Below are 12,711 nucleotides of genomic sequence, written 5' to 3' on the forward strand. Positions count from 1 at the left end.
TGCGGTGTGAGTGACAGCTGGAGGTGAGAGGAGAAGATCACTTTAATTCCTCTGTCAATAAAAAACATAAAAGCTGAGGAATGAAGGGAGAAGAAGGAAACGCTGTGGAGCAGGCAAACACTTGTCTCCTTTCATTTTCTTAGAAACAGACAGAGAGAGGGGGGGGGGACTTATTCCCATTATAATTGTATAAATGTGCCTTGCTCACAATTTATGAGAGGCCTCTAAAATTAATAGCATTTAGTAGAATATTCAGTGGAATCTGTTTTCACCAGTTTAATCAACAAAAGCTTTTTAAATCATCTTTATTGACTAAAAAAAATTCCATGATAATTTAAAGTTTATTTTTGTGGTTGTATAAATTGTAAAAAGATGATTTGGGGCCTTCTGTTAAACGGGGACGATTCTTTTAATTAGTAATTTTTTTTTTAGAATAAATAAATATTAAAGTTATTGAAAAAAAGAAAATCCCTCATGTCTGTCAGAGATGGGGGTCTGGGGGGGTTGCACATTTAATTCCTCCTTTCCTGGATGATCGGAGGGTCGCAGGGTTCCCAGGTCTCCCTGACTTGCACCTTATTATCTGAGGGAATCCAATTAAACATCAAACAGGCAGCAGTCGGGTTGCGTTGCGTTCAGGAGACAGAAATGAGTCGTAACAAGTCCCGTGGTTCAGCGGCTCCGCACCGGGCTGAGCCGCCGGTGCGTCAGCGCGTGAATCACCCGCACCGAGGAGGAGGAGGAGGAGGAGGAGAACAGAAAGATGGAGAGACAGGGGCAGAAAAAAAAAGTGAAGGAGGAGGAGGAGGTACAAAAAGACTCCGCCGTCAGTCCGTCTGTCACACAGAAGACCACACACACCAGGACAGAGGAGCGTCAATATCTCACCTCCATCTCCTCTCTCTGATTCTTTATTATCTCTAGACGTTTTCCTTCCATCCACAGGATTTAACCATCACCTGACTTGTTTTGAAAGAGGACTGGAGCAGATTTCGTTGAGCCTATGAAAAGTTTTTTTGACTAATCCACACGAGGGAAGAAGAACATCACCTTCATCGTCACCATCATCATCATCATCGTCATATTTCAGCTCGTGCAGTGGATGAGGCTCAGAGAGCGCGCAGAACGGAATAAAGAGATTTGGAGAAAATGACAAGATTGTGCGGAGGTAAGACCATGAGGATAAAATATTTGATGGACGTTTTAATAAGCAAGAAAACTTTTTTTCTTTTTCCACATGAAGCTCTATAGGTCAAGTAAAAAATCCACAAATACTATATTTATTTAATTTCTGTTTGATAATAGGCCTATAAATGTGTGATGTATATTCCTTTACAAGAGCAGGACTGGGTGCTACAGAATATGTTGGTGTGTGTTTTTACACTTTTAAAATCCTATTCTTAGGAGTATCTTTAAGTTTAATTTCACATTAAATTCTGCAGCCTTAACTTAAAAAAATGAATTATAATCATGCTCGTATATCTTTCATTTAGCTTTTGTAACCCTGGAAAGAACTGAATCCAAATGTATTTTTATGTTTCTATTTATTTATTTCTTTTTTTCTTTTTTTCTTGCAGCATGCATTGTTTATTAATGATTGTAAAGCATTTAGAAAATGAATAATGAAGAGACCGAGGGCTCTGGAGGTTCATCATCACAACCCAAAGGTTATCAAAAGATGTTAAATTTAGTTTCCAATAAATATTAATGGACTAAACAAACTACATGAGCACAGAGGAACATTTTTATTTCATTTTTGAGTTATTTTGTATTTCTCAGATATATGCCAGCAAATGTGTTGACAGCCAAGAGAGGAACAGAGTGAAAAGAGAGAGTGAGAAGAAGAGACCGGACAAAATGTGTGTGTGTGTTAGAGGGAGAGGCGGGGGGGTATTATTCACAATAAAAAAGACAGGAGTCGAAGGGGTCGGAGGCAACTGAAGCCCCTGTCTAGTTAGCTGTCACCGATATGAGAAAGTACATGATTCACGTTAGTCAGGGTGTGAGAGAACACACACACACACACACACACACACACACACACACACACACACACACACACACACACACAAACACACACACACTTTTCCCCTTGGGATGACTGGTGCGGCTGCTGCTCCATGTCTTCTAGGAGGTGAGAGAAAGAGGGAAAGACACCAAAGGGCGGCTGAGCCATGAAGTGATGTGTGGAACAGTAGATCACCAACTTCCTCTCTCTCTCTCTGCCTTCTCCTTCTCCCTCTCCATCTCATGCCATCCTCCCTCGCTCTCCTGGCCTCAGGTGGTCAGGTCATGTGAACCAGCTCTTTGGCACATCAGCAAACTTGATGAAACTTTAGACTGACAAAAAACAGAGAGCTGCGGGCAGAACAAACTGCTGCTGCTCCTGATACTTGGAGCAAATAAATACACAGCAGCCTCCACTGTTGGAGAACATGCCACCTTTGACTTTCACACACACACACACAAATGCTGATATACACACTCTCAGAGACAAGGCCTGTTACTGACGGGAGGGTTGAATTAGTGTCGGTGTGTTTCAGATAAAAGCGTGTGTGTGTGTTGGACCAGTGAGTTCAAACACACAGCCTTTTGGAGGAAAAAAAGAACGAGGAGAGAGAGAGCGAGAAAGAGAGAGAGAGAGAGATGTGCGAAAGCGAGGATAAAGTGAACCTTTCACATCTTTTGATTCGTTCAGCTCCATCCTCAATTCTTCATGTGTACACACACACTCACACACACACATACACTACATATACATATAGGGATGTCAAGCTGATGTTTGGAGGGGGGAGGTTTATAGAGAGAGAGGGAGAGAGAGAGAGAGGAGGAGGAACTGGCGGTAGAGGGGTTAATGCAGTGCAGATTGACAGAAGTTAGCAGCACCCAGAGGGAAAGAGCGAGCACAGAGAAGGGGGGAATGATATAAAATGAGTCGGTCACGCTTTGAACAGTTACACATGCTGTTTACATTTTTCCCAAATTAACATGGCCCCTCGCTTCAGAAACCCCCCTCCTCCCCCACCTTTTCCTCTCCCCCCTTCCTCTCAAATCCTCTCTTCCTCCTCCTCCTCCTCCCCTCTGTCTCGATCCTTCAAGGCCCAAAAATATCTGTCCTCACTTTCAGATCCCTCAGTTAAGTAAAATGAGCAACACCACAATATAAAAATAGACACTACTTTTAGAAGATATGTGTCCAGAAAAACAGCACGGCGTCATCAGCTCAAAAGTATTTATTACTCAGGCAGACAGCATTGGCTCCAACTTTAAGTTTTAGACATTGTTGAGTTGTTATAAAAGACTGTCTATCAATGGATTGTTTATTTAATGAGCAATTTTTTAGATTTACACTATCTTCATCAGCAATACACAACATAACTGTGGCTCGCAAAACATTTTGTAGTGGAGCTGAAATTCAAGGTGGCGTGTACAGAAATACTTAAATAAACATATGACTCTATTTGTCTGTAGCACAGCGATAAATAACAAAAAATACAGCAGATGACACATGAAAGTCATACTGCCACAGCAATAGTGAACCACAACACACTAACTAATACACAATACAAGAGATCATGAGTGTCTCCAGGACTCTGCCGAGCCGCTAAACTAAGTCATTAGGAGGTAAATTAAAAACCGAGGGTCTGAAAAAGGGGCCGGTGAGGAATGAAAGATGTCGATTGAGGCAGCGAGTGGAACCAATTAGTGAAAGGAAGAGAGGGTAACAGTAATTAGGGAGAGAAAGGAAGGAAACTTTAAAATGGAAGTTCGATGTTTCAGGGAGATTTAGTAGGGAGACGGAGGGAGGGCGACAGATCAAGCGACAATGAAATTGAAACCAAACATGGCGATAAAGCAAGGAGCGGGTGGAATCCACAGATTTAAAAGAGAGAGAGAGAGAGGCAGGGATAGATTGGCTTATAGGGTGAGGAAGGAGACAAGGAGCGAGATGGGAGATGGAGGACACTGACTTTGCGATCAGATATTTGCATAGTTTCTGGGCATTAAATGTGTGTTTTCTCTTGCCTTTTGGTTCTGGGGGTTGTTTGTGCTGTTTGGCAACATGAGTGTGTGTCCAGGGCCAAGAGGATCAATCTGAAATTCAGTATGAACAAAAATCTGCAGAGGAAGAATCTCCTGCAAGAGATGGGATGGTGTGTGAGTGTGTTGGTGTGCGTGCACATTGGTTTGTTTATATGTATTTATTCAGTATAAGGTTGGTGCATACATGGATCTACGCCCCACTGCGCAATCTGGATGCTTATATGTGTGTGCACATTTGTGTGTGTTGAGTTAGTGGAGGAATGCACATTTGATTGAGTACAGACTGCACATAAATCTAGCCTGTAACTGTACACAGACACACAATGCCGACCCTGACCCCAGACTGTCAAACCCCTCCACCTCCACTTGCCCTCACTCACCTATAAGTGACAGAACCAACATGTGTCTCCGTCCCTCGCGTCAGTGTGTGTTGATGTGTGTTTTTTCCCCCAGGCGTCCTGCACAGGTGTGTTTATGTTTAGGGTGAGTTTCACGACGGGAGGCAAAAATTTGCCAGTGCAACAGAATTATAAAAAATCTACGCAAACAAACAATTTGGCTCGAATTTGGATTTGGCTCAGTACAGGTCTTTGCTTTTATAAAGCCACAATGTTTTCACAGCTCTGCCGTGATCACAACAAATGTGTGAGACAAAGTGAAGGATTGGTGCAGATTCAGAGAAAGAAATGTGACACGTTGTTGAGATAATGAGATTTAAAAATGCCACTATGACGTCTCAAAATTATTGCATGTGGCTGCATTTCAATCAGTTTCCTGTGGGATTAAAGCTGAATTTGTAGCGATGAGTCTGTAGAGTGAGTTCAAACCCGTCTCTTAGATCGCTCACAACACGACATCCAGGAACGACAGCAATCAAATCAAACATGTTCGGATGAATCTGTCTCTAATGTCGCTGTCCTCTGATGCAGCAGATGAGTGGATGGATACAAATGAAGTGTGGAGAGTGAGAGGATGTAGCCTGCAGGACTTTTAGTTCGGAAAAACACACCACAGATGATGTTTCAACCTTTTTTCTCAAGTCCATCTGCACGGCTTGATTTATATTGAATTGAGTCTCACAATGTACGCTCACTGAGAGCATGTCATTACAATTAACTGCAGCCATTCTAATCACTGTTGCACTTGAAATGATAAACATCTCATTTGGACCTGATTTACAACATCTTCCATGTACTCTGTTTAAGACTTCTTTTCAAGTGGTTAGAGAAACGGAGGGCAACCTATTTTGGCACCGGTGGTAGTTTTTCCTGGACCAGATTGGAGACTGGAGGCATTTACTCGCACATGCTTTTCCCACAATTCCAAATTCTGTTTTTTTGTGCTTGTTTAAAACCTTGAGTGGCGGTGCATATTGGGAAACATGAAACACTAGTCCTCTTGGATGGAGAGTGGTAGGCTTGTACAACACCCACAAACACTGGGTCGCTGGTTTACCAAAACACTGTCTGCAGTGTGAAACGTCACATGTGTTTCAAAATTCTTTTCACCATTGAACGCAACCTTCCATCCCAAAATTCACCTCTGAACCCTGACCCTCGCGGTGGGGTTTCATTCTGACCTATTTGGAGTGCAGAAGCTCTGGCGCACGAAGCCAGTTGCTCAGCTCTGTTGGGCAGATGGCAGCCAGACTCCGGAGTGTCACATCTGTCTTTACATCAGCGAAAACACACCAACGAATAACAAAAAAAAAGATCTATTGTGAATAGTGGAGCTCCCCTGTGAGTGCATATGTAACCCTAATAGGTATGTGAGAGAAAACGTGCAGAGAGTCACACGCACATGAGTGCACAGAGGCGGGTCATGGTCGGCCGTTACAGGGAACCCCTGTGTTGCTGTAACGCAATCCTCCCACGGAGAATGTTCTGGTTTCAACCCTGCCCTGCGGAGTGTGCTGCCACTGCCAGGTACACAGACACAGCCCCAAGCCTGCAGGGCTCACCTTGATGTCAGGCTATATGCCGACTATAGTGTAGTTACTCTGTATAATATTATATAACTGCAACATGGCTGTGGGTTCCAGTTTTCTCAGTTTACTTGTACAAAAGAGCAGTTGTTTTTAGCCGCAGCAGAAGATGCTCTTAGACATGTCAGCGCTCAATCAAAACAACAAGGGCCTTCTGCGTCTGGCAATCATCTCTGAGCATGTGGCGGCAGACAAAAGGAAACGGTTTGGATCAGTTTGGGTCGCTTTTTGCCAAGGAGAATTTTGTCTCTCATCCCAGGCTTTCATTTATTTCTGTACCTTTTTTTATTCCCTCTGAATTCAATCCTCTCAGCACACTGTGTGTCCTTCTCCTCCAGGGCTGTTTACCCCGAGAGTCAACGATGATGTGTTGATTTCGGGGTGTTTTGATGCTAATGGAGGATGTTCAGTGGGAGAATCCTGTGCCTGATGAGCTCCAAATGTTCAAGCGTTACTGAAAGATGCTTTTCTGTTTGATTCGTGACAGGTGATGAAGGTGTCTGCAGTTGAGGAGGTCCCAGGAGGAGGCTTGGCTGACGAGGGGGGGGGGGGGATTTAGTTTACAGATTTCAAGGTGTGTGTGGGAGCGTGTGGGAGGTGCCCAGGCCCAAACACATGGATTTAGAAACTAGCTGTGAGGAAGTCATTTGATGAATAAATAGTTTGTAGCTGAGGTTGTGTGGGAGCAGAGTAATTAAGTCACTTGTCTCACCGGTATCATCACTGCAATTTGTACCACAATCAAAGTGATTATCCTCACTTCAAACTCATAACTTTATTTTCTTCATGAGTATTTGACAGAGGTGAAGAAAGACATTTTCCTCTTGGATGCATTTAACGTTTCTCGCTCAGAGCAATTATAACACATTCTTGTTTTCAGTTGCACAGACAGGCAGGCAGCACATTTTTTTACATAAAGAGCTGTATAGAGCACATGCCATCATTACGTTTCTACCCGGACCTGTTAGGGAGTGCATACCGATATGTCAAATGTGAGCTGGTTGAGTAAGAGGAAAAAGGTGTTGACTGTTTTAGGTCAGAACTTGTTTTCTTAGAACCACTGAAAACGTGTCGAGGGTAAATGTTTTGCAATCCGTTCAAACTATTCACTTAAAGCCTCTAATTCATCCTGGAGGGGCCCGTCACGATGGGAGACATGAAAGGGAGTATGAGAGCTAATCAGGGTTAATTGACTGCTGTTATTTTGACCCGAGGCAGAGAAGAGATAAGGAGGACAAGTGGGCAGGAGAAGCCAAGAGAGAAAGAAAAAGGAAAGTTTGAGTGTATGTGACTAATTCAGGAGAAGAAAAAAGAATTTGGTTGGTGAGGCAACAGGAGGCCCGAGGTGCGTCAGAAAGAGACGGAGACAAAGCCGACAGGGTCACACTCATTGTGCGGAACATATTTCACACCTGTTGAACAGCAGCATGTTTTGCCCATAATTACAAGAATGAATCACCGCAGCCTGCAGTCTGGGTGTCAGGAGGATGAGAGTGAACGGGGATGATGGAGAGCAGAGATGGCAGAGAGAAATGTTCATCGGCTCCGGTGAACGGCTGAGGAAGTGTTGAGAGGGAGTTCGAAAATGAAGGAGGAAGTGTGAGGGCGACGGCGTCCAGAGAGAGAGAGAACATGGGACAGAGATCAGTGAATGTAGGTGAAGTCTCTTAATGTTGAAAACCAGCTTTCAGCTTCAATTTTCTCTGTTTGAAACCAGAGACAGGAGCACTAAAAGGTTTCCACTGTTCCAATGACCCCTCTCCACCCACACACACACACACACACACACATACACACATACACACACACGCACATGCACAGTACACTCACATCGATGTGAATGTAATCAACATATATAATTACAGCTACAAACATTCTCACACACACTCACACAGTAACATAAAACACCTACACAAACACTCCGACACATAAACACAACGTCCACAGAAAACAACCAACTGATACAAACACTTTAATGTTTGTGATTGTAAAGAAAGCCACGTCTTGGTTTCACCATATCGGTCAGACATGAACGTGTGTGTGTGTGTGTGTGTGTCAACTTCTATGAGTGTACATTGTAAGAACCAGATTGAGTGTTGGACATCCTGTTGTGGTTCAGAATTGAAGTGTGATTGTTTGTGTGTGCACTTATTGATTCGTTCCTTCTCTGAGAGACACAGGTGTACAGGTGGTTAACTGAACTGGGCTCATGCACTCCCACACTCCACGGCTTTATTATTTCACCGGATTCCCATCAGAAGTAAAGCTAACTTGCCCATAACAAAGGCGGGGCAATTTCATTTGTCAATGCTACACCTGGAATTGTATTGGTTGGGGAATTTTGACAGAATTGTAGAAGGAAAAAAATCTAAGAGAAGACATTTAATGCATGTACAGAGGCAGCGTGAGGAGAAGAGCTGAAGCTGGAGTGAAGGAGAAGCAACAAAATATCCGAGTGCAAGTGCACGGTTCAACACAAGCAGAGCAAATTAAAGCACAAGCAGGGGTCATTTGAATGTGAGCGCTGTGTTTTGTGCTAAAGTCTGAATCATGCAATAAGTAAACCCTGCTCTCAAACTGGAAGACCACAATCTTGAATAAAGATTGAAAAAAACAATAACTTTTGAGTAGAGAGATAATGGAGTGAGAAAATGATGTGACATTCTGAGAGTTGAGACTTGCTCTTGGGGTTAGAGTTAGTGGTAGATTAGGGTAAGGTTAGGTTAGTAGTTATGATCAATGTTAATGTAAGGGGCTGGAGGAATGCATTATGTCAATGTGTGTGTACGTGCGTGTGTGTGTGTGTGTGTGTTTGAGTCTTTAAGCTGCTATTCGCCTGACAGGCTGGTTCACTGAACATAGGAGCCATTTGTCTGACTGTCTGAAGCTATTAAGCAAGGTTTTATTTGAAGCCAGAGTAAACCTCAGACGGCCAGAAACCGCTAAAATTAGATTGGAAACGGAAAAAGCTTTATTGGCAGTGTCAGATGACTCTGACCTGGCAATATGTAAACATATGAGCCCATTGCCATAGAGACAAGGAAACAAACCAGAATATTGTGAAAATCCCTTTAAACAGTGTGAACGGTGACTTTAGAGCGACGCGAGGAAACTGTTGCCAGAGGAGATTTGTGTCTGTCCTCAAGTCATCAAACTAAATTAGAGCTTCAAGTGAAATAATCACAAAATGTCTGAGAAAATAATAGCTGAGATAAATTGAATCTCTTTGTTATGATTACAAATACCTCTGCAGTGTGTAAATGATCACCCATGATTGTCATTAAAGAAACATCTCACAGTGTCTGAGTGACTAAATCAGAATCCTGAGTCTTTTATTGTTTTTATTTCTCCACAGTCCATCAACACCAGTTCATCCTGTTATTGACTGCTGCCATGGTGATGGCCATGGATGCGTCACACAACCTGGCCAGTGAGAGGAGTTCGATAGAAAGCACATATGAACTCACCAAGTACCTGGAGTATCAGCTCAAGGAAATCAAAGACGTATATGTGAGTCTTTTTTTCTTTCAGTATGGTTTCTCTTTGACAGGGGGACAAAAAAATCATGTTTTTTTTTATTACAATTTTTAAAATCACACCTTTTCATTGGTTTGTTTAATTCAGAAAACTAAAATTGTGGCCTACAAGGCAGATAAATAGTATATTTATTTCGAACAACAACAATTTATCGGTCCTTGCAACAGTCTCTCCTCTGGCAACATCACAGTCAGACAAAAGTCCTGAAAGCTTGTGTTCAATCAAGAAAACATTGCTGCTGTTTAAACATTGTTTTACATTGTGTGGTCCTGAACTAACTTAAAGAACTTGATCTAACTTTGATGTTATTTTCATAGTCTGGGTGATTACTCATAAAGCTCATCATGTTGTCATGTCAGTAACTAATGACTTCATGAAATATGGCGACAGACATTGGACATGTCTGGAAGTTTCAAACCCATGTGTTTGTCAAACTCATTTGGAAGAGAAAACAAAGCTGAACTACAAAGTCATTGTTGTAAACATGCGTCACAGTTTAGTTAATTTAATGTTGATCCACTGTGCTTGTGCACACACAGTTTTAAATGCATTGAGGACTCACTACAAACATGACTCGAGTGCTTTCTCTCAGGTCCATATTAAATGGTTTAGATAAACTGCATAAACTCTTGCCTTGTTTAAAGCCTGTCTATCGCTTGACAAAACCTCTGTGTGGCAATTAAGCTGCTATTTGTGATACAATGAATGACGACACAAGCTATAAAACTGAATTAACCACAATTGTCCAATAAACCTTCTCATTACTTTCTCCTCCTTTGGTTTGCCCCCTCCAGCTCACCTACCTAGGCCCTCCATTCAACGAGAAAGACTTCTCCCCTCCGAGGCCCAACAGCACGTCTCTGTCCCTGCCCATTGCCGCTACACGCCTGGAGCTGTGGCATGGCCTGGAGAACCAAGCCCGACTTGCCCAGAACCAGAAGGCCTACTCTGTGCTGCTGGCGGCTGTCAGGGAGCTAGCCCGCTCCACTCTCTGCCCCTCCCTCAAGACCTCCCTGCTGCACTTTTGCACAGGCCTGGACGGACTGCTGGGCTCGATATCTGCGCTGATGACCACGCTCGGTTACACGCTTCCTCCTCCATCTGCAAACATGAGAAGTAGCGCTGGCGAGCTGCAATACCCTCTGAGTTCGTTAGGAGGCGACCAGCCGGCTCCACTGATGAGCCAGAGCCTGTACAGGTCCAGAGCTGGGACGAGGATGGAGGTGGGTCACCGTAACAACCACAAACGAGGTGGAATGAGGGTGGTCAAAGGAGATCGCGAGGATGGCGTCAACATGGACCTGATAGGGAAAAAAAGAGCGAAAGAGGGGAGGAGAGCTGAGACGACTGCAGCTGGAGGAAGGAGTGGCGGATCGAGGGAGAAAGGAAGAGGAGATAGAGGGAGGAGAGGAAAGAGGGAGGAGCCTGAGAACAGGATATGGGCCGCCAGCGAAGACGAGAGAGTAGGGGAGGAGGGACAGGAGGAGCTGGAGCGAGAGAGAGGGGTGGAGAGATGGGGGAGGAGGTTGTTGAGCATCAGTGAGGATGGAGAGGAAGAGGGGAGGCAGACAGAACCTGGGGTCGAACTGTCGTACCTGGAAACGCAAAGGTCCGACTTCATTCTGCCACCAACCATCAACGACAACAACAATCGGTACAGCTACAACCTGAACTCACGTCACATAGACACCATCAGGAAAGAAGATGGATTTATTGTGGTGAAAACCAGAGGGTTAATGCTGGAGGAGGGGCAGCAAACAAACATGGAGGCTGCCTCCTCTTCCTCAGCTTTCTATCACCAGCGTCGGCCTCCTCGCTCCCTCTTCTCCCCCACCCTCCAACCTCCCCTCGCCACCCTCTCCCTCCTTTACCAGTTCGGAGCAGGTGAAAAGCACACCCTCCTCCCCCAGCCTGTCCCCCTGTCTTTGCAAAGGGGTACCTCCCTGCTTTCGCCCCCTCTGACCCCACTGCTCTCCTCCTCCTCCTCCTCCTCCTCTTCCTCCTCACTCTTGTCCGTGCGGCCGACAATGAACGACTTTGCCAGGAAGGTGGAGGGGTTTTGGATATTGCGGGAGCTGCAGAGTTGGCTGTGGCGATCGGCAAAGGACTTCAACCGCCTCAAGAAAAGACTACGAGGTTGAGACACTTTAACGGGATGAGACACTGAGACAAAACACACACACTCACACAAACACACAATGTGCAGCATAACGGAAATCTTACCCATAACGAATTGCACCAAATCCAAGTGGAAACTAACTGAGAGCTTTGACAGACAAACGCACATAAACACACTCATGCTTTAATGCATTCATTCATACTGTACTGGAATAAATGAATGAAGCACGATTTGGCAGGTCACCAGAGGCACTAATGGAATATAACACACAAAACCCAACACATTACCAGCACTGTCACCCGCCTAATGCACATAGCAGCTCATTGAGCGAGACACGCTGAGACTGGGCTGAGTTACCGGACTTCACGGCTCATAGATCAACAGAAATACCACTGTAGGTGGTTAGACACATGCACGCACAAGGGTAGACGTAACGTCAGGCAGCGAGAGAGACAGTGCAGGCATTGAGAGAACACTGATTCAGTGACCCCCAGAAGTGTGAATCAGCAAACATTCATTTTCTCGACAGGCAGAAGGGAAAGTTTTCTGAATGGGTAAAAGACAAAAGGAGAGCAGAGGGAAGGAAATGGCCAGAGGGATGAAGAGGAGGAGAGGAAGACGCAGAAAGGGACGGGAAGACGGGAGGAGGTGTGAGTCAGGGGGCTCTGCACTGGGAATAATGGGCAGAGGGATACTGCTGAGTAATCACAAGATGGCCGGTCAGTTACAGTAACTCGATAAAAGCGCTACACATACTGTCCAGACAGAGGTGGTCAAACACACACTCACCCTCACTGTGGTATTTGGTGCCTTAACAACAACAATTGGCTTCTTTGCTGCTTTTGATTCACTGCTCATAACCTTTACCACTTTAAAAGGATTTCATCCCAGAGCAAGAAACATAAACATATTTGATCATGGAATTATTTTCCTGCAGAGACCTCACATTTTGGGAAAATATTTTTTGGGGCATTCTTGATTTGATATGGAGGTGGTTAGCGTAGCTTAGCATTAAGACGAGAAACAA

General features: G+C 44.3%; 1 protein-coding gene across 1 annotated transcript; it reads left to right on the forward strand.

Moving 5' to 3' along the window:
• The first annotated feature begins 1,016 nt into the window (after positions 1 to 1,016).
• On the forward strand, positions 1,017 to 11,845 carry clcf1 (cardiotrophin-like cytokine factor 1). The gene is made up of 3 exons (XM_020083323.2): positions 1,017 to 1,168; positions 9,384 to 9,538; positions 10,360 to 11,845. Exons 1-3 carry the CDS (start codon positions 1,150 to 1,152, stop codon positions 11,704 to 11,706), a joined length of 1,521 nt encoding a protein of 506 aa, XP_019938882.2. The 5' UTR covers positions 1,017 to 1,149; the 3' UTR covers positions 11,707 to 11,845.
• The last annotated feature ends 866 nt before the right edge of the window (positions 11,846 to 12,711 follow it).

Source organism: Paralichthys olivaceus, chromosome 9, assembly GCF_024713975.1.
Source record: "Paralichthys olivaceus isolate ysfri-2021 chromosome 9, ASM2471397v2, whole genome shotgun sequence".
NCBI classification, from domain to species: Eukaryota; Metazoa; Chordata; class Actinopteri; order Pleuronectiformes; family Paralichthyidae; genus Paralichthys; species Paralichthys olivaceus.